Genomic DNA, 22,701 nt, shown 5'->3' on the forward strand with positions numbered 1-22,701 from the left:
GTCATTTAAGAGACACTAGATAAGAAAACAGTGTGTTTTAATGTAAAGAATAAGGACACATTTACATAGTAGTTCATTTACATTTACTTACAGCATGTGTCTTACAGTAGGGAACATGGCCTTTGTTTTATATATGTGCAGCTACATTAAAATGTTCTGTATTTTAAAAGTACAGTAGCACAGTCGATGAAATGGGAAATATTGTCACTTAGAATGACCAGAGGAGATACCAAGGTCATTAGGGCAGATTGGGAATCTTGAGTAATGAACAACAATTGGCAAGCTGAAAAAACTTTAAATTAGAATAACCACAATAAATGAGGGCTCAATTTAAAGCTTGGTGTCTACAAAGTACATTGAGTACATACAAGGGCACCTAATAACAAATTTATAGTTAAGGTACCAGTACAGTTACAGCGTTGAGCAAAAAAGGGTAAAAATGTAACAACTGCAGGATAAAATAAAACCAGTAATTCATAGATGCCTGTACAGATAGAAGCATATTTGAGATTTAAAGTCTTAAATTATCAGGAGCATAATTAAAGAAGGTTCATAGCATGTTGTCAGCACTCTGATAGACACCACCGGCCCCTCGCGATGTTGATCATGATCCAAATAATCTGGAAGGATGATAAAACATGAGTAAGTAAGAAAAGGAACAAGTTCACAGCCATTTTAAGATTATTTTTATGTTAGCAAAGACTGCTCAGGAGAGTGTGAGCAACACCAGGTGAAGCAGAGTTAAAGCACAGTGTGCATGATATATGAAGGACAGTTTGGTCTGCAAAACATTGAAATACAAATTAATAGTTTGTATCTGATATAACATGCAAGTTTTTTTCAAATTCTTAATAGATATAACTTAAAGATGCCTATGTTGTATTTTCTTACAGTATCAGAAAGATTATTTCAGGGGTAAATTTATATGTGGGAACTCTGCGCAGACATCTACCCATATATTTCCTTGACAACACTGTAAGATGATAACAATTAGCTTTCATTTGTTTTTAAGATTTATTCTCTGGGGTTTTTGTACCTTTAATGACAGAGGAGGAAAGTGGATAGAATTGGAAAGAGGGATGAGAAAGACATGTGGGAAAGGACCACATGCCAGATTTAAACCTGGGCCGCCTGCATACAATGGGCATGGCTTAAACCACTAGGCCATCCACGACCCTCTTACATTTGTTTTCTTAAAATATCTTAAAATAGATATAAAACATAAACATGGTTATGTTATGACAGAGTACTTCCTACACTGTCATGAGCAGGCGCATATCCAGTAATTGAGTCTGTGTTATTGTGCTTAAGTTTATTGTTTTTCCTACTTTTTAATCTCTTGAATTAACCATGTGATTAGTAAAGTATCTATCTATCTATCTATCTATCTATCTATCTATCTCATGTGCATTCTTGTTCTACATAAAACTATGATTCACTTAGAAAATTACCCCCCCCCCCCACACAGTAAATAATGTCATATTTTGATTTAAAGAGAGTCAAAATTATTAGCAAAACCTTAAAAGCCAAGCTTATTTTTCTGTGCTATGGCAGATGTTTTGACCTGACACTTCTAAAGAGTCAGGACAAAGGTTAGTCTTTTAAGGCTTCAGGCTGATATGCCAGTACTTTTATAGTAGACAACAAATCACATAAAAATACCAAAATCCAACACAGCGTTAGTCTGTCCTTTAATACTCTGATTCCCCTTCCCCATCTGTGCCCCTCAATCCTCAGCTTATAGAAATCTTTAAAAGTAGGTCACAAATAGATAGTTTCCCTCTGGATAACTACATTCCTGACAAATTTGTGTTTGGGGACTACTTTCAGACGCGGATAAAGACATCAGTTGTTTCAGTACTCACAGGATCATGCAGAACATCATGAAGATGTTCCACAGAGCAATGAAGATCCGGAAGTACCGTAGGCTAAGTAGAAACTCTCTGATGTTGTCACCTGAATCACAGATAGATCAATATTTGTGAAAAAAGACTATAGATAACTATGACAGGTACTGTTCTTTTAGTTTTTCCTTCATTCTTACCTGTGGTCGGTGCTCTCGATTCATCTCCAAATCCTTGAGACTCCTTCCTTTTGCTGCAAAACAGCCCACAGTTACCCACTGTTTTATTATTATTAGTCTATCACTTTCCCGTTTGCAACTGTGTTGTTGATACTCACAGCTTGAAATTCAGCACAGCCCCTGCATTCACCAGTAAGGTCCTGAAAAACACAGATAAGGTTGCTTGTGGACAGGTATAACTGGAATTTACCTTTAGAGCTAGCATTAGCTGGTGAGCTGGCACTGTCACGTAGCTATCTTATCATTTAGCTAGTTTCTTTGACATTTAATTGATAAGATAATCACAAATAACACACATGGATAACATCTGGAAAATGTCAAGATTGAAAACATGCCCATAGCTTATCAAATTACCCGAATATTAACAGATCTCCGATCATTTTGTTCACATCGCAGTGGAGCCGCCTCACTTCCGTGTACGTCGCACGTAATTGGGAATGTGACCAATGGCAACCGTTAAAGCTGTAAGTGTTTTTGCCCTGCTAATAGACTGACAGGTCGTTCGTGCTAGCTTATTGGCTACCCGCATTTACCTTGGTTCTAGATTTAGAAGAGAAAGGGTTATAAACGCCTAGGTTAGAGCCAAGTAAGATGAAAATAGAAAAAAGTGCAATTTCAGCAAAAATTGGATACTGACAATGGATACTGAGATGAAACGTAGTGGAAAAACTTCTGAAAATAGCGAAGAAAGTACAGAAAACAGCTGAAAATAGCATAAAAGAAGATTGTAATAGCCGATTTGCGAAAAATGTGAAAACAGTGCTTTGAACATTCCAATTAGTGGAAAGGTTGAATTCTGAGGCACTGGCAGACAAGCCCAATGACTGAACAACCTGAAATCAGAAATGTAACAAAAACTTAATCACTTGGTGGAACCACCAAAGAAAGTGAAAACCAAGATCCAGAGGATGATGCTGAAAATGATAGCTGAACTACCTGAAAGGTGTTATAACAGCGGCACAAGAACCTGTGCTGAAAATGCTGAAATAGAGCTGAAAGTGTGTGAGATGATGCTAAAGATGATGGAGATATTGTTTGCAGTTTTAAATAAACATTTCATCGCATACACTGTGCTTTCAGATACATTAACGTTGCTAATAAAGTATTAGAGGGATCACAAAGTACATATAATAAGCCACTGCTATTCATTTATCTGTATCAGCCATCTGTAAAGTCATATAAATTTTCTTTTCCAGTATTGTCCCTGCAGACAATGATAAATTCCTGAAACGGGCAAGCGAGTTGCATAGAGTGTTAAACGGAGTGACACCAGTTAATCCATGACCAGTTAAACTGTGACACCGGTTGTAAACATTAAAAAATAAAAATAATCAATAATTATTATTCAAAATAAATAAATAAATAATAAAAGGGAGAAGTGTTAAAACTTCTGGCTGTGTTTTGTTACTTACTAAGTCTTGAACTTACACGTAGTCAAATATTTTATGATCATTTAAAATAAGATTTATTTAACTATTTATCAGGCTTGACACTTCTCTGTAGATCAACACGCGAGTTTTTCTCCCTCCCAAATTATATCCCTCGGTTTCAAAAAAGATTTTGTCATAGTTCTTGCATCGGTTTAGACAAGGATTTAAAATGTGGCTTTGGTGCCCTCTAGTGGTCACAGAACTTACTCCTCTGGCTATTATTCTCTGGGTGAAAATGAAAACATTGAAAACATTAAAAATACGACGATCTTATAAATGAAAATTAATCTTCACATTCAATCTTACTGATGTTTGTTGGTAAAGGGTTAGTAGAGGCAAACTGTGCTTTTAATGACACGATTTCTCTATCAATAGTTGAGGAATGTAAAAAGCCCGTGATGTCTCCTGACGTTAGCGAGCTGTTTATTTGGGATTAGAGCCATCTGCGAGGCAGCCTTGATGCAGAATCTGATTGTTTTGGAAGATTTTTTTATGACAAGAGGGAGAAATATTTCTTGTTTTTAAGCACGGACATCGTGTCTGACCTTGGTTCCTCTCAAACCTGCTCAAACCTCCATCGTCTTTTGTAATAATGCTTACATCGATGTTGAGCACAGGACGACGAGGCTTTTGTTTTGAATTTCCAGCAGCTGACATGTTGTCAAACCCCCCGCCGCGGAGCAGCTGGCACGGAGCGCGGATGATGATGATGATGCTGAGGCTATAGAGATGAGCGGTATTAATAGGAGGGCTTGAGTGTCACACAGGCTTTCACTGTTGAGACCGGGGGGCTTTGGTGGAGAGTCGGTGGACCGGGCTGGGGGGGCTTTCTCATCCAGACTGCGCAGTTGGAATAAAAACAAGGATTTGCTGTTTACCAGACGGGCAACATGGACGTGCTGGCAGTTCTTAATTTGGGCGATTTTGCCCAAGCTTTCTCTAAAATGGGAATGTTTCCTGTTTTCGATCTTGCATATTACATCGTGTCCATCCTCTACCTCAAGTATGAGCCAGGTCAGTGCACTTTACACTTTTATAGACTTTAAAATGAGAGTTGTTTTTCAGATTGAGGTCATGCTTATGAATATCATAAGCCACGATCTTTGTTGATTTATCAGACACGTGCCTATACACACAACGCAATGCAAATTTACAACTAGACCAGCACGTTTCTTACATGTGAGTGACAAACTTAATCAATGAAAACTTATTTTAAAAAGATTTTACTCAATGAATTCCAAGTTTTGTGCCTCATGTGGTGACTTTTTTTTGTATCAGACTGCTTTTATATCCCTATAGGGACTTTCTGTTGCTGTTATCTCTATCCTTATAAAGCATGACCTGTTACATAAAGGAAGCAGGGGCACTTGGAGCTCCACTTGGTTGGTGTGAGGGGGAATCTCTGTTGCTGCAGCAGCAGTCTGACCTCATTTACACCGAGGAAATCACTGAACCGGATTAAAACCCACTCAGCTTTTGGTAAAGCCAGATATTTTCCAAGATTTGACTCCTTTGAGCAACAGAGCCCGAGGAGGGTGAAACCTGAGAGAAAGCCTGTGCATACCAGTGACTTAGGCAATAAATAGAAGATCCTGAAATAGACAGTGTTAGTGGGCCTCTGAAGCCCCTCTGCTGCACACGTTGAGGCTGCAGTTGAGCTACATATTTACATTAAGGGTAAAACATTCATTAAGCTGTATGAGCAGCTTAACATGACCTGATTGTGTCTGGGAGTGTAGCTGTCAAATAACGCCACCCTAAAGAAAAGTTTACTCTGATCAGCTCAGTCACTGTGGAGTCAGTGAAACCCTCGGTGAAGATGGAGGCATAGCACAAGTTTTAATTCTTGTTATGCTATAAAAAGATCCTTCAGAAGAAGTCTTGAATATCCATCAGATATAAGAACTGTGTCATTGAACGTGTTACAGACTCCTCAGCTGAAATAAATGCAAAAACAGAATCCAAGAGGTGTCGGAGTGATGAGGATTAATTGCCAGGGTGGTTGCTCAAAGGCTCCTTGGCAGTACTCAAGAAGTGAACAGCAACTTCTCCACCTACCAGACCAATTTCCAGACTTGGTCCAAGCAGAGTCTAAACCAGGGTCACTCTAGTTCTGTATACAAATCCTTACTAAGTGAGCCCCTGCTATTTGGTTATGTCAAAAACAAACTGCAAACCTTTCATCAAATTTCATATTTCCTTATAAATGATGCTCCACTTGCTTAATGAGTGAGAGATGGGAGCTACTTTCAGTTGAATAAGAATTTGAGACCTCTTTTTGCTTTTAGGATATTGCTTCATTTATCAGTCACATGGAGAGGATAGTGGCTTTCTGCAAAATTATATGGCCATTACAACAGCAAGGACTGGAATGACATTGTATTCAAGTACATTTACTTTAATATGGAGTTGCACCTCCTTTTCTGCCATAACAGCCTCTGTGCTTCTTGGAAAGCTTTCCAGATGATTTTGGAGTGTTTCTGTGGGAATTTGTGCCCATGCATTCTGGTGGAGCATTCATGAGTTCAGGCACTGATGTTGGATGAGAAGACCTGGCTTGCAATCTCCATTCCAGTTCATCTCAAAGGTGCTCGATGGGGTTGATTTCAGGGCTCTGTGCGGGCCAGTCAAGTTCTTCCACACTGAAATCATCAAACCATGTCTTTGTGTACTGGGACACAGTCCTGATGGAAAAAAGTGGCATTCCTCAAACTGTTGCTACAAAGTTGGAAGCATAGCATTGTCAAAAATGTCTTGGTATGCCGAAGCATTAAGATTGGCCTTCACTTGAGAAAAGCGGCCTAGCCCAAATTCTGAAAAACATACCCCATACCACCATCCCTCCTACATCAAAATTCACAGTTGGCACAATGCCATCAGGCAGGTAACGTTATCAGCAAACCTGGACTTGCCCAACTGACTGTCAAAGAGAGACGCACGATTCGTCACTCCACAGTCCAGGGTCGGTGTGCTCTACACCACTGCGTCTGTCGCCTGGCGTTGTACTTGATGATGTGAACCTTCACGTCTTAGCAGTCGATGACTCCGCTCTGTGATTCTACTTGGTCTTCCACTTCTTGGCTGAGTTGCTGTTGCTCCTAAACACTTCCACTTTATAATGATATCTCTTACAGTAGGCTGTGGAATATCTAGCAGGGATGACATTTCGCAAACTGTCTTGTTGCAAAGGTGGCATCCATGACAGTACCACACTTAAAGTCAATAAGCTCTTTAGATCAACCCATTTTGTATCACAAATGTTCGCAGCTAGAGACTGCATGGCCAGGTGCTTGATTTCATACACCTGTGGCAACAGGTCTGATTGAAAACCTGAATTTAACAGGTGTGGACAAATACTTTTGTCCATATGGTGTATCTATCTACCTCTGCATGTATTGGGTCAATTAAGTGTACTGTTGCTGTGCTTTTGTGTTTAAAATGAGCTAAAAAGTGAACAAAACCATTAGCATATATTGACTATTACAGTACACTTATCCTTAAGCCTGAAACCCCCACAGTAAGTTGGTGTCAGATGAAGTGATTAACAGCATGCTGTTGAAACAAGATTATAATTTACATTTTCCACAGAAGCAGAGCACCATACATTACTATAATAGGATTAAAAACAGGTTATGGATCAAGCTCTGCTGCATTAAAGCTCTATCAAAGACCTTGTTGAGTTCAGCACTCCCCTGTGGACAAAAGTTACCTTGTACTGCATAATTGATATTGTCCTGTACATACATAAATAATGTTTTTTACATCTAGACGTGTCAATGGATATGTTTTGGCTGTGAAAAATGCAAACAAAGGCCATTCTTGTCTGACACCTACTGGCAGCAGCGGTTAAAGCAATGAAAAGATACAGGGATCAATTTTAGTCTTTTTCAAAACCTGCAAAAAATTCTAAACAAGTTCTTTTAATTCAACCCTTTATTTAATCATAAATCAGTGAAGTAAATAGTTAAAAAAGTCATTTAACAGTCATATTTGATGTAATTCTCTAATTTCTCTAATGTTATACACATATGAAACAACTATTCCCAAGGCTTAAAATGCATTTAGAGGTCAGTACCTATTATGAGTGGTTATATTTTGAAGGTAAATTCTTTCTCCAAACAGGATTTAAATGATTAGGAGTGAGAAGATAAAAAAAGTGACAGAGCTTGTTTTTAAGTAAACATCAGTAATGCTTGCTTAAGTGGTAAGTGACTACCAAAGATGACTGTGTAACTACCGACCTCTATCACACTTTATCTGTAGTCATTTTACAGTCAAATTTCTCTTGCAGCCAACATTTCCATAACCATCTATAGCATTCGCCTCCCCTAGATGTGTCTAAGAGGAGAGTCCTTGTTTTGCAGACCATGTTAGAGGAGAACATGAATGAGTTTTTGGGGGTGGACATGGGCGGAGTAGGAGAGACAAGTGTTGGGGTTATAGGTTAAGGCAGGCCTTACAGTTGAAAGCTGGGAGAAGCAGTCGAGCAGGATGTATTTATAGGGCCTCATTTCTGCGGATCGTATTGCTTACAAAGTGAGCGACAGCCACCACGACACCCTCACCCACCTGTTGTTGGAGATTTGTGCAGTGAAGCAGCTGTATTCTGCTCTGAATGTCTTTAACGGTGCTGAGACACTTGAAAGTCTTTACCATCATAAAAAACTTAAACACAGATTCAAAACACTTTCATACATTGGATAATTACATAAAATGTACATAGAATCTTAATGCCATTTCTTATTTATAGAGCTAATCATTATTCTTGTATAACAGAAAACCTCTGTAGTATACAAATTTAAAGCAGGTACTTGTACCTCAGTATTTAAATTTATTCCATATACTGTACTTATTCTTGCATTTGGAGCTCTGACCTTTTTTGTTAGGAAAGCAGGGTCTTGCTTAAGAAGTAAAGTCTATGCCTGTACATGTGCTTCAGGTAAACTACAAAAGACCTGAGAGAGAGATTTAGAGACATGTAGAGATGTGGAGACATGAGATCAGAGGTGTACCGTCTGCCTGCAGACCATACATCTCTGATGGCCAAACTCACTGACCCTCCATCTGAGATGCCATATATCTAAAAACGGATATGTATGCTAAAACCTTCAGAATAAAATTGTATTAAACTTCAATTTAGGGTTACAGCAAGAATTAAGGTAATGGTTAGGATACCACAAGTTTTAAGATAAAAACATGACATGCAAAAATGAATTACAAAACCTTACATAAAGCAAAGTAAAGAAACTGCTTACAGGAAGAAAATCTCTTCCTCCATGAAACATTCCAACCCAGCAAGTGTAGCTTATGTAGATCCACTAGCTATGTAAGCTATGTAGATGACAGAGCCCTATAGCTAACGTAGCTAAAACGAAGCTCTGAAACTTAGACGTAAACTAAGTTAGCTTTAGCTATGTTGCTGAAGCTCAGGTTTCTAAAGCTAACTTAACTACACTGGCTTATGTAGGAATGTTAATTAGCTTATGTAGCTAGTGTGGCTATGTTAGCATTAGCTAAAGCTAACAAAGCCAAAACAAGCCACTGTTCATGTAACTACTTCTAAAAAAGGGCAATACATAATTTAATCCAGGATTAGACCCCTGATCTTTGTCTGTATTTTATATATAAAATGTTTCTTTGTCTGTATTGTTTGTAATGTGGTTATTTCATGAATGTAACTGCCAGAACATGTTAATGAATAACGTTGAAATTTTAAAAAAAATCTAGAACTGGAAATATGTTTTCACGGCAAATCAGGGCAATTCTGTTCTGAGATACATGGCGTCTGTCAGAGTGGTTGTCAGAAATTAACAATCTGCAGCAAGACTATCATGGAAGATACTGCTTGTTAGCATAAGATGCTAGCTCTTTTTGTACTATTTACTGTTTCACTTATGGAGTTAACTTAAAGTGTAAGTAAACACCCAGCTCAAAGCTAACTCCGCCCACTTCAGACTTTGAAAAAAATATGCTCAAAAAATGGGTAGTTTGGTGCTGAGAGGAGGGAGGGCAAAAAGATGGAGTTTTCCAGATGAGGCGAGATTGACAGTGCTTTCCCCTTGCCAGAAAGTGACACAGAGCCTCGCAGCACCGCTGCCTCATAGCGATCTTTTGAAGTGGAGGATTTTTCCCCTCCAGAGTCCCCTGAAGCAGGCTGTAGAGTGGTGGTGGACCGTGGTGGTCCTGAGCACCACCTGTTTGGGCTGTTGGCTCCAGCATCGGCGTTACTAAAGCTGGAGCTGTCGGAGCAGAGGCAGTGCAGGTGCAGGACAGGATGGAGTGGTCTCTGAATGGTAAAGATGGTAAGAAAGAAGATGGTAACATTCTACCTTTTTCATAAAGTTTGTGATGTGGAAACCGGTTTCTACGTCATATAAGCCATGCCTTTTCAGAAAAGACTTCAAGCAGATATCCGTTTGAGCTAATTAAAAGCCGTAAAATGCCATTTTTTTAGCAGTTTGGTGCACATGTCAGAATTAACTCCAGCATTGATGTGTTTTATCATAGTTCAGTCAGATACTTCAATGTACAGCTGAAAAAAATGTTAAGTGTTCATTACCTCTTTAATGCAAAAAATATTGCTGCTGCCTTTAATGTCTATTTGGAGCTGGCTGCATCAGCCCCAGTCTTTCCATTCACACTCATGTTAATTTACCCTGCTTTTTAGCTTAACTGTACATTCTTATAGCTTGATTAAAAAAAAACAAAAAAACAAATTTGGTCTGAATAGAGAATTGCTTTATGTGCATACTGGATAAGGACAGGTTTTTTTTTTTTTTAATTTCTCCTTTGTTATGATTATATTAATACTTTGAGTAATGCATAAGTATGGGCATGGATGATCTGACTTGCAGGTGAGTATGTTGTAGCTGTTTTTTAATCAATCTTCAGTCTATAATCTAAACTTTATATCCAAGCGAGGTTAACAAAACTAGCACAAGGTCACCAGTATAGCCCAGTGTGCAGAGCAGGCGTCCATATACCGAGGCTATAGTCCTCGACACACTGGTCGTGGGATTTATTACCAGTCACGACATTTGGTGCATGTCTTTTCCCTCTCTCTCCCCATATTTCCTGTCTCTCTTTGGCTGTCGCATCAAATAAAGACAAAAATAATAAAAAAAAAAGATAAAACTAACACAACATAATGGTCATTCTGCACAATGAGAACTTATTCAGCTAGACCTCTTTTACAGTTCTTTTGTAGTGGTGATACAACTTTACTTAAGTAAGAGCTTGGTAAACTCTGAAAACAACCCATTAAGTAATTTTATGTATGAGATGACCAGTAGTAGACTCGAAAGATTAACTGAAGTAATTAAAGACTAGACAGGGTGCTGGTGGCCTGTTGGTTGTGCTTGTGCACCCAGTGAGGAGAGGCTTTTGAATTATTTAAATCATGCTAATATTTCAGGATACAATTACACTGTGTAAATAAGATGCATTTTGTGATTCACATCTTTTGCATTCGGATGTATTTCAGGCTGCTCATAAGCATATGTTGCCTCTGGGAATCAGGGTTAAACTGCATTGCTGCAACATACGTATGGATAAATGCTTGTGCCATAAAAATGACTACTAACTAATAAAACTGACACTTTATGAATTACACACTAGAAATGTCTGCTGTTTGTGGACTGAAGTGTTTGTTGTGTGGCTAAACTGTCAGCTCATACATCAGCATTGGAGAGTCAATATTAGTTTAGGATACAAAGGCAGGTTATCAGGGTGTGAGCTGAAATGGTCAGCTGGGTGTGGACTTAGATATACTACATAAGGGATCTGCTGATACTGGTTTTTAAGGTCACGTCTGACAGTTTGGCCTTGAAGGAACTCAAGTAAAAAAAGAAAGAAAGCAGTATGTCAATTATTTCTTTCAGTCAGACTTTTCTATTTTAAAGAAAAAAAACTTTGAGTTTAAAGGTGTTTGTAACAGGGCGGAGTAGACAGTTTTAGTAGAGGGAACTATAAAAGGTTAATTAAGACATGACACATGATATTGAATAAATACTCTGTAAAAAAGTCCTCAGATGAATCGAACATGACTTGAATGAAGTTCATTTATAAATAACTTGATCATCCTTTGTTTTGAACGGGAAATAAGGCTTAATTAATTATTTTTGACACCAAGTCATTCATGCAATGAAAGCTTTGTCTTATTTTTGAAAGAACTGCTTCAGGTCACCAAAGCTAGAGATTTATTTAAACTCTTTCAAAATTTCTTTTTTTTTTTTCTTTAGAAATAGTTATCTGAAATAGTTATTTTGCATATTTTCTTTCCTTATGCCAATAATTTACTGTATGTGCATTCAGTAATTTATAATAATTAACTTTTTTAAAGCAAAATCATGCAATGAATTTGATGTTCATTTATCTATTAATTTAGGCTATTTTTTTGTTTCTTCATATCATTTAGCTAACTGCAGTCAGAAAAACACAGACACATCTTAAGCCTGAAACAACCAACTAAAATGTCATTTTCTGGCCATAAATCCACGTAGAAAGAAATATTTAACCATTACCTAACTTAAGCTAATGTGGGGACTCAAGCTCTTTACCTTGGCTCACAGTTCGTAGTAAGCAAGTAGGTTATTTCAAGATAAGTGTATGTTATTAAGGAATTGTCAGCATTCTTTATAAAATTGTGTAAAATGAACTAGGTAGTACATACAACATCTTTGCTAACAGCAACATAGCAGGTGGCAGGAAGCTAACAGTAGCGTTTTTTTGTCAGCATGTCTTCTATAGACTCTTTTGCTGACTTTAGGAAGAAGCTTACTTTAGCACAAGCACTTTCTGGCTAGCTCCAGCAAACAATGCTCAGCTAACATGTTTTTAATTTGTGTGCTAAAATTAAGCCTGGAATTTAAACATGTTCAGTTTTATTGTGTAAAAGGTTGCAAGGCTTTCACATCTTCCTAACAAAAGCCTCCTATGGAGTATAGTGAATGGCTGGCTAGCTGTTTTCTAACTTTAACTCAAAAGTATATCTTTTACATATATTTAACCCTTCAGCTGTCTTTAGGCAACATCTAACAGTTGCACAAGCGTTTTATAGCTAGCCTTAGCTAACACTGCTCAGCCAGCATAATTGTAATTTTAAACTAACATTATGTTAGCAAGGAATTTAAGCTTTTTGGGTTATTCTATAAATTGTTTAAGACGTTTACAACTTTTTTACCGTACTGCTGAACATGTAGTGAATGACAGTACGCTAACATAAGCTGTGTCTAACCTTAACTACCCGGCAAAGTTACCTAGCTAGCCTTAGCTAACATTGCTCGGCTAGCATTTTTTGTAATTTTCATCTAACATGTTTTTTTGTGATATTCTGTAAATGGTTGTAAGACTTTCATAACTTCCTTACAGTACTTCTGTATAGATGTAGTGAATGGCTGGGTGCTAACATAAGCTGTTGTCTTACCTTTGCTACGGGCAGTGTTAGCTAGCTAGCCTTAGATAACATTATTCAGCTAGCATACTTCTAATTTCAAGCTAACATGATCTTAGTAACTAATTCAAGCTTTTTAATGATATTCTGTAAATGGTTGAAAAACTTTTACATCTTCCTTACCGTACTACTGCATATGTAGTGAATGGCGGGATGCTAACATCAGCCGTTGTCTAACCTTAGTTACCAGGCAATATTAGCTAGCTATCCTTAGCTAACATCGCTAAGCTTGCATGCTTGTAATTTTTAGCCAACATTATGTAAGCTAGGAGTCTGAACTTTTTCTGTTTTATTCTGTAAATGATTGTGAGACCTCTACAACTTCCTTACAGTAGGCCTACTACTGCAGTGAATGGCTGGATGCTAACATTAGTAGTTGTCTACCTTTAGCTACTGGGGTATCAAACCTGTTGTTAATGTTTAGTCATTGTTTATTCAGTGGCTCATTTAGTGGACAAAGGATTTAAAGCAATTGTTATAAACTCTGAATCTATTAAATTTTACAACTAGGATACAACATTAAGATGTTATAACAGCATTTGAGCCTCCCAGCCTGAGCAGGACGTCAAAGGATCATGGCTGCTGTATGAATTTTGTCTGTTCCCTTCAGCTCCTCTGTCCCTCACTGCGTCTTCTCCTTCTCTGTGTTGCAGGTTCGGTGGAGGTTTCTCGCAGGAGCCCCGTGGCCTCCTGGCTGTGCGCCATGCTCTACTGCTTTGGTAGTTACATCCTGGCAGACATCATGCTTGGACACAGCCCCATCGACTATTTCCAACACAACAGTCACATCCTGCTGGCCTCAGCTGTGTGGTGAGAAAACCCTCTGAACAAAGCTAGCCACCACAGGGAAAATGCACCACATCTGTTTAATTTTATAAATGTTATCCAACACATTTTGAAGATTTATTTGTGAAATTTAGTTAGGACTTTTTTTTGTAGTGTGCCCAAATACTGGAAAGTTACTGAATACATTAACCTTAGCACATATTTTACTGTTTCAGCTTTTAAGATGTAAGTCGCTACAGACTTCATGTAAGCTGTTATATTCTATTCCTAACTATGATTCAAGGTCTGGACTGCTAATCCAACAAAACAAATGTTATTAAGGTGCCACTCTGGGCTTTTGCAACTGAGACAGGATTATCCATAATTATCCAAAATAAACAATCCATCAACATCTAATCAGCAGATTACCAGATTTGTACATAATTTGCCTGTTAGTTGAAACTTTTTCACAAAACTATCTGGGTGATGTGCAGTTAAAATCTGAAAGTATTCATTCTGTATTTTAGTATGTTAAGATCCATAAAGGAACATCCATCCATCCATTATGTTTGTAGCCTGTCTGCCTGTTTGGCGTTCAGTGGGCTGGAGCAAATCCCAGCTATCGTTGGGTGAAAGGCAGGGCACAGACTGGGCTGGTCGCCAGTCAATCACAGTGCAGACAGACACAGACAAACAAACAGTGATGCCAACTGTCACACCTGCAGGCAATTTAGAGTCACCAATCAGCCTAACAAGCATGTTTTTGGACTGTGGGAGAAAGCCACAGTCCTCTCAATGAACAAACTGGTTTATTTAACCAATTAGTGCAGCCTAATTTCAGAATATATTTCACTGACAGGCTTCACAGTGGTGTAGGTGTTAGCGCCGTTGTCACATAGTTGGGGTTTAAATACCCATCACACAGGACAGAGTCTTACATGGAGTTTGCATGTTCTCTCTGTGCATGTTAGAGTTCTCCCAGGCACTCAGGCTTCCTTTCACAGTCCCAAAACATGCCTAGTAGGTTAATTTAAGACTCTAAATTGCCCATAGGGTGAGTTTGAGCATTGGTCTCTATATATCAGCCCCTTGTTTGACCACATCTCTGCAGCTTGATCTGCAGATAGTTGCAAAAATCTTTTCAGGTACAATATGTCAGTATTCATTGTGTCACCTTCCTCACTCTTATGTTATATTCACCACTGCCTTTCTCTGTCTGTGTCATTTCAAACCCAGGTACCTCCTCTTTTACTGCCCTCTAAACCTCTTCTATAAGTGTGTGGCCTTCCTGCCCATCAAGCTGGTGTTGGTTGCCCTGAAGGAAGTCGTCCGCACTCGTAAGATCGCTGCTGGAGTTCACCATGCCCACCACGCCTACCACCACGGCTTCTTTATCATGGTCATCGTCGGATATGTCAAAGGTGAGCATTTAGCTATTTCACAAAATTTTTACTTAATCGATGTTGTAAATGTGTTGTTCAGTGTAGTTCATAGCAGGACATGTGGTGATGCTGTACTTAACCCCAACCCTCACTGTGACTTGATCAAGCTATTGCTATTAGCACACTGCTATTGAAAATACTGTGTACATGATGTACTAACATGGACCATGTATCTTTATAAGACAAGCGTTTACTCAGATGTTCCTGAGTTATTTAAATGAGGATCACCACATTCTACCACTTCTTCTTCGTTTAATGATATACAGTTGGGCGAAGCTTTCACAAGTTTTTGTCCACAATCCTCTCTTTATGACACCGTAGGGTATATTTAATTTTTTGGCCTTTATTAGATATGACAGCTCAGGATGAACAGGTTCTGCCCACAGAATTTGCTGGGCCCCAGAAAAATTCAGTAAATGTGTCCACCCCAGTCATTTATTAATGTTATCACTGTATGTGTTGGATCAGTAGCAGTGGTGTAAGCATCATTTCTAACAGTTGTCTCATTTTAGAGCTGAAAGTTGGTCAAGCTTTTATTGAATTCTAATGTTGAAAATATTCATCGTACAATTTAAAATGTTTAACCTCTTTTCACTACTTTTTCTAGCCAAATTTGACACTATTTTGGCCACTTTTACTTTTACCTGCCCATATTTACCACTCTTAACCAATTTTTGCTACTTTTTAGTCCCTTTTTACCACATTTTCTGCCCATATCTACCATTTTTACCACTTTCTTGCCCCTCATCTTTTTCTGCCCGTATTGATCATTCTTAACCAATTTTTGGTTAAGAATAGTCAACATGGGGAAATTATGAACATCAACCCCCTCTAGCCACCTTTAACCAGTTTTCACCATTTTCAAACATTTTTTCCTTACTTTGCCCATCTTGCCACATTTAACCCATTTTCATTTTCTGACCCATTTTCACCCCTTAACTTTTTTACTGTTTCTTCTACTTTGTTTTCTGTCATTGTGATGTTTGTGCATATTTCGCTTAGCTATGATGTCTGGCATTAGTTTCTGAATAGTTTAGTTCATTGTGTCCATCCACACTGTTAACATTATTGAAAAAACTGGTCATTCTGTTTTAAGAAAAGAGGTTAACATTAAAAAACAAAAAACAAAAAACCCAAAACAAACAAAAAAAAGGGTTAGAGTTATGTTGTTCTACAGCACAAAAAACATTGTTTGTTGCTTTGACAAGAATGGTTATTATTCAGGTTAAAAATAAAATATAGACATCACAGCTTAACTTGAGAGTAGATCATAGTTTTGCAGACCTCTATGGGACCCTCATTTGGCTGGGCCCAAGAAAGCTTTCCCCATTACCCCCCCTTATGGGCAGCCTTGGCCACAGGAGAAGAGTCATGGATGAGTGTGTGTTGAAAACTGCAGCTTACTTGGGGCACCTGCTTTACCAGCAAAGCTTAACCAGCTCTCTACGACAACTAACTTTTACTGAAAATGTGCGGTCTGTCCTGCCAAAATGGCCACCATTAAGGGTTTTAGTTGCTCAACTTTCCACTCATGAACTTTAGCTGTTACTTTGCTCCACTTTGAGTGCATTTTATGCTTGAACTAACAGGAGTAACAACAGAAGCACACAAATGCAAAGTGCATGATAAATCTATAAACATAACCAGGTAGTCGTGGAACCTCACAGTGAGCATTTTACCATATTAACGTTGTGTTTGTCCATTACTATTGTAGGTTTAAGGACATATTGAGGTGGATCTGTTACTTTACCTGTGGGTTGTGAAAGAAAGTAGAAAAAACAACCTTTGAAGACACATATCTGATAGCTTTAAACAGTTATTGTTATTGAATAAGAGATGACACACTGATTAATTGTGGCTGCCAACAACAGCACAATAAGATGAGTATGATGAATTGCAGGCTTTGTTGTCTTGTTACACACTGCTTGCTGAGCCTGCAGTCTGTGCCGCTCACTGTGGCAGCAGCTGTCTGTGTTGACAGCTGCATTCAGTGAGGGAGCCCCTCAGGAAACTACGCAGTGACCACATTTAAACATGAATGAATGACGCATGTTCATACCACTGTGCGCTTGTGCTGGTCATTCATGTTGAAGAGATACAGTGGCAGTGTTCGCATTAACATTGTTACTCAGAAACTAAAGGTTATATGTGTAATCTGAGAATTTAAGGCTTTTATTTTGAAATATGTCAGTGGTATTAAGATTAAATTATAAGGTTTAAGTTTCATCAATTTAGTTTGATCTCTTTTTGTGTAATTTTCTTCATGAACAGTCTATAAATAAAGTTTGTGAGCTTTTTAAATGAAAATGGAGCAAATACATGAATTACCACATCATCTCTCCTCTGAAGCCCTGAAAGCATCTGAGTTGGAAAAAAAAGCTTAAGACAGTAACATCAGACAAAGATGCACACTTTTTTTGTCCTCATTTTTTACATTGTCTATTTTTATTCTCCCAGGCTCTGGAGTGGCTCTCATGTCCAATTTTGAGCAGCTGCTGCGTGGTGTGTGGAGGCCCGACACCAATGAAATCCTCAACATGTCATTGTAAGTCTCCTGCTGCTGGATCGAAACACACTGATCACTGCTGCCCTAAGGCATGTAGGGGTTCTCACCGAAGATAAAACTGGGACTTTAGGAGTTTGGCAAAAAACATGGCCTGTTTTTTAAAAGTACATGAGAATTTGTTGAAGTTGGGGTTGAACTATTTAAACTTTGGTGCCCTCTAGTGGAATTATTACTAAGAGCATTTTGGCAGACAAGTCAAACTGGCTCTTACAAAGTCAGGTGGCATTTTACAAGTGTCACTGTAAGGTAAAACTCTTTCATTCTTTTATGTTTTTTCATGGGATTAATAACCTGATTAGATACTTCAGGTTCAGTCAAAAGTAAAGATGAAGTAAAAATGTCATTGAGTTGGAGCAGATCTTATCTGAGGTGGTATGACTGGAGAAATTACCGTAAAGCTCCATCACCCCTGGTTTTGAGCTTTATTTTGAGCAAGATCCAGGAGCAGCTGGTTGGTGGGCCATGTGCTCTGACTGGAGTAGTTCATTTAACTAAGGTAGTAACTGCTCTTAAAGCTAACAAAATTTTAAAAAAGATCCTGAAGAGAATGGGAAGTCAGTGAAGGGAATAATCATAAGACATATGAGTCAAATTAAATAATTCTTGTTTAATCAAGCTATCTTTTATCTACAGTGTAGTTGTTTTGTATCAGCTCTTTCTTCTCATTCAAGGTCAACCTGGAATGTAAACTGGGAACCTTCTAGATGTGAGGCCACAGTAGTAACCACTGATTTGTGGCAACTTTATCTGATGTTATCCTAGGTATTTATTTAGCTCAACTTTATTTCAAGGTTCATTCTGTTGATTTACATTCTTGATTTTAGTTTTATATTGTACAAGGCACCACATCCAGTCAGGGGCTACCCTGTGGCATCTTCCTATCAGTGCAGATTGTGCCAAATGAAAAAAAAAAAAAAATCAAAATAGACACAATGTATTTACAGCATTTACACCAACTTCTAGTCACTGACAATGGATTAGAAGTTACAAGGACTAATGGTTTTACCATGTATCCAGCAATAGATTGCTTTAAAAAAATCTTTGTCTGAGTTTTTTCATCTCATAATATTTCTTATTTTTCTCTGTAGCCCGACTAAAGCCAGTCTGTACGGAGCCATCCTCTTCACCCTGCAGGAGGCTCATATTCTGCCTGTGTCCAAAGGCAACCTCATCCTCATCTTCACCCTCTTCATGGCTACCAGCAAGGTGAAGTTCAGTTGGTTGTGATTTATTCTGTGCCTGTTTTCTTTAAAATTTCCTGCTGTGTTGTGTATTGTTATTGAATCCTTCAGTGGGAAAAGTTGTTTGCTAAGAACTTTTCTAATGCGTTGTCTTCAGGTGGTGATGACTGCCCGACACTCCCACGGCTCCCCCTTCGCTCTCATTGAGTCCTGGGTTTGCCACCTGCTGTTCGGCTCCCCTCTTGGCGGAGCTGAGGAAGACCACCATCACGCTCCCGCCGCCCCATCATCACCTCTGAAAACCAAGGAGGAGCTGAGCGAGGGTGCTCGCAAGAGGAAGGCCAAGAAAGCAGAGTAGGACGCTGTGTCCCAACAGTGAAACTGCATCTGACACAACCTCCACTCAATGGGACATCCCATTCCTCTCCAAGGAAAGGGACAGTTTGATGTTTTACAAATGAAACCCTTTCTATTAGAGAAAAATGGTGCTTTTTGCATTTTACATAGCACAAGAACTCTGTAAATACCACGGCAAACGATTCATACTTCAACCCCACCTGGACATTTTGAACCTATATATTTATGTGTTTGTGAACATCTGCAGCTTTGCTCAGCACTTTGTGGTGATCAGTGTTTGTGTCAGGATGACCTCTGTTCCACATAAGTAGTTGTGTTCCCACCAAACCTTAAAAGACCTCCGAAAGAAAGAGAAACTAGTCCTAAATCCTCCTGACTCTCAATCAGACCATTCAAATGTGAAAAAAGCAAAGTGTGAAAGAGCATTGCTGCTTTTTACATAGAGAGGACAACATCATGTCTTTAAATAAAATCAAATGAAACATTGTCTCTTTTTGTTTTTATGTTTTGTTTTCTGATCAACCCTGTGGGTTTAAAAATGGTGATAAGTTTATCTGAGTTCAAGCAGTGAACATGAAACTATTACAAATTACAGCAACACAACAGCTTTTAAACGTTTATGAAAAAACAATTACTGAAATGTTTGTAATGATGGTGGATATTTATCATTGGTATTTTTTCTACACAGGATGCACCAATATTAATGGTATGTATTTCAAATACTAAAGCTCCTGTGAGAGCTTTTGATTTGGGTGAATCTTGGTGCCCCAATGTGGACAATTTGGCATTGCTTCATCTCTGTGCTGATACTGTCCTGTGCCTGTGTAAGTAATTAACTAAAGTCTCATCCTGCTCTCTTTCCATACATATTTTATATGCCTACTGCTCCTGTCACAGGGTAAGTGCCAGACAATACAGGCTGCCACAACGGGATCATACGTAAACTTTCTTCATGCTAATCATTTATTTTAAGCAGGGGTGGAAAAAGTACACAACTGTTTAACTCAAGTAAAGTACAGTTACTCCGGTTAAAAATTACTGAAGTAAAAGTACTGGTCCATAAATCTGTTTAAGTAAAAGGTATTCAATTTGAAGTTTACTTTAAGTGCTCTGGAGCTGTACAGTAAAACCAATCTTTCCTTATTGACAAGAAGAACAAGTGAACAGATCTCCAACCAGGTTTTCAGGTAAAGTCACACCTCTTTAAAATGACATACATGTAGAATTGACAGTAGCAATTTAACTCATATTGACTTAAATTTAACACTTAATAATCTGTGTTGGTCCAGACTACATGCACTGTAAAGCTGAATTCAAGGGGTGCAGATGGCCTGGTGCTTTAAGCCGCATCCCATGTACGTACGCGGGGGCCTGGGTTCAAATCTGGCCTGTGGCCCATTCTCCGCATGTCTCTCCCCTGATCTCTGTTTACAATTCTATCTTCTGTGCTCCTCTATCATGAAAGGCACTAAGCCCCAAAATAAATCTTAAAATAGAAAAAAAAAAAGAGGGCTAATGTAAAATTCAATAAAATAAAATATGTCAAGTAACAAGTTTGTCAGCTTTTTTAAACTGAGGGGCCTAACTTTATATTTCATGTTGCCATTTAGTTGACATGCTCATAGTTAAAAATGTTGAGTTGGCAGATTTTTCCCCAATAGAAATATATAGTTCAGTTGGCTCAACTAAAGTTGTTCAGGAAACTCATTATACTGTGTTGGATCAACTAGTCAGTTAAGTTATCAAAATTCCATGCAATAATTTATCATTTGTCAACTTTACAATAATAAACCAAGAGCTGCAGTAACTCTTGACAATCTGTGGTAAGGAGGGTTTCCTCTGGCAGGAACAGAGCAGAGAGTCAACCTCACAGCACGGCAATTTAAACTGATAAAGGATATGCACAATGACTCATTTAGGATCCCCTGAAGACACAGGTGGGAACTCTAACTTGGTGTATAACTTCACTCATGGTGCAAGTGCTTCTCACATCAAAAACAAAAACAATCCACCAGGCACCTGACCAAAAGAACCCCAGCAGGGATCAGTGTAAAACTGGCAACATCCAAACACAACTACACACATATGAAACACATTTCAAAGGGCATTCTTGGAAACTCTACCCAAATATCTCAAAAGACTTGAAATCACAGTGCATGGAGCTCAAATCAACTGGCTCTTTACAGAGTGGAACTGTGCTGGTAAAACTCTCCCTCTGGACCTCTCTTAAATTATTCTGAATCTGACTCCAGCTTCTAACCCCCAGGATTATTTATAATACGTATTCCATCCACTGCTTTAAAATTTTAATACAAGTGTTAAAAATAAAGACATGTTAAAGACCAACACAGGTCCAGGGATGACACAGCAGTGAGTGTGTCATAATAAAGTCCCTGTTATGTAACCGTGAGGCTGTTCGGAGGTGACAGGAGAGGCCTCAGGTCAACATGAGGTCATGTCCTGAGAAACTTGTTCGCTCCCTGCTGTGCTGACGATCTCTTGTAGAACAGGCCGTAAAACATCCCTAATGAAGTTTGCAGGAGGTTGTTTCACTCGACTTTTGACCTGAACATTCCTCACAGCAGCAGAGGACATCAGGGCGGTGGAAGATCTGTCGGTTACGTTTGTTGGAGCTAAAATACAGAAACCATCTCTGAAACTTTGGTCCAGCTGTTTACAGGATGCATATGTTTGCTTCATTACCGTCGCTAACTTTTTTCTTGATAGTAAGCCATGCATGTTTCACCTCATGAGGTGAAACAATATTTTGCAAGGAAAACCAAAAGATGTACTCTGAATGATACATATAAAATCGAATGAATCGAAAATTACAGAATTCGTGCGTTTTAACCTAAATAGTAACATGCTGTTTTTGCAAGTGTTCAAATATGCATGCATAGCTTGGTGAAGGTGTTATACATGCATGCAGAAGAGTAAAGCTATATAGTTTTAATATTTTTAACCATTGTTCAACACTAAAAGCTCTCCAATGACTCATTGCTGAACTCTGTCCATCAGACTGAAAACTAAAAAAGGTTATAAGAGTTGTTTTTAGTTGCACATTTTTTACTTCCACCAAGAAGGTTATGTGAACGGCAGGGTTTGTTAGTTTGTTTGTTAGCATCATAACTCAAAAAGTTATGGACGGATTTTGATGACATTTTCAGGAAATGTCAGAAATGGCATAAGGAAGAACTGATTAGATTTTGGGAGTGATCCAGATCACTGTCAGGATCCAGGAATTTTTTGAAGGATTCTTTACTATTGGGAGATAGGGCTAATGGCAGAGGTCTGCGCTCTCCAAGTGCTTTTCTAGTTTATTTTAGAAATTTAATTTGGTGTTACCCACAGTGCAATATGTGGTAAAGTCTTTGGCCTTTTTTAATACTCTGATGATATCACTTGAGTCAATTTTCCTATTTTCAT

At 38.5% G+C, this 22,701-nt stretch overlaps 2 protein-coding genes across 2 annotated transcripts; one reads left to right on the forward strand and one right to left on the reverse strand.

Annotated features, from left to right (window-relative positions):
- Positions 1-20: 20 nt before the first annotated feature.
- Positions 21-2,559, reverse strand: smim7 (small integral membrane protein 7). The gene is made up of 5 exons (XM_041791702.1): positions 2,438-2,559; positions 2,182-2,223; positions 2,045-2,097; positions 1,866-1,956; positions 21-620 (listed from the first exon to the last, which is right to left on the reverse strand). Exons 1-5 carry the CDS (start codon positions 2,461-2,463, stop codon positions 605-607), a joined length of 228 nt encoding a protein of 75 aa, XP_041647636.1. The 5' UTR covers positions 2,464-2,559; the 3' UTR covers positions 21-604.
- A 1,724-nt stretch (positions 2,560-4,283) lies between these two features.
- tmem38a (transmembrane protein 38A) lies at positions 4,284-19,762 on the forward strand. Its single transcript, XM_041790593.1, has 6 exons — positions 4,284-4,527; positions 13,618-13,774; positions 14,966-15,150; positions 17,629-17,716; positions 18,826-18,943; positions 19,076-19,762. Exons 1-6 carry the CDS (start codon positions 4,404-4,406, stop codon positions 19,274-19,276), a joined length of 873 nt encoding a protein of 290 aa, XP_041646527.1. The 5' UTR covers positions 4,284-4,403; the 3' UTR covers positions 19,277-19,762.
- The last annotated feature ends 2,939 nt before the right edge of the window (positions 19,763-22,701 follow it).

Source organism: Cheilinus undulatus, linkage group 7 (genome assembly GCF_018320785.1).
Source record: "Cheilinus undulatus linkage group 7, ASM1832078v1, whole genome shotgun sequence".
Classification (NCBI taxonomy): Eukaryota; Metazoa; Chordata; class Actinopteri; order Labriformes; family Labridae; genus Cheilinus; species Cheilinus undulatus.

Coding starts and splice junctions, on each gene's coding strand:
- tmem38a (XM_041790593.1), top strand. CDS start 4,404: ATGGACGTGCTGGCAGTTCTTAATTTGGGCGATTTTGCCCAAGCTTTC. Junction 4,528..13,617: donor CTACCTCAAGTATGAGCCAG/GTCAGTGCACTT, acceptor TCTGTGTTGCAG/GTTCGGTGGAGGTTTCTCGC. Junction 15,151..17,628: donor CATCGTCGGATATGTCAAAG/GTGAGCATTTAG, acceptor TTATTCTCCCAG/GCTCTGGAGTGGCTCTCATG.
- smim7 (XM_041791702.1), bottom strand. CDS start 2,463: ATGATCGGAGATCTGTTAATATTCGG. Junction 2,098..2,181: donor GCTGTGCTGAATTTCAAGCT/GTGAGTATCAAC, acceptor GCTGTTTTGCAG/CAAAAGGAAGGAGTCTCAAG. Junction 1,957..2,044: donor ATCGAGAGCACCGACCACAG/GTAAGAATGAAG, acceptor TCTGTGATTCAG/GTGACAACATCAGAGAGTTT.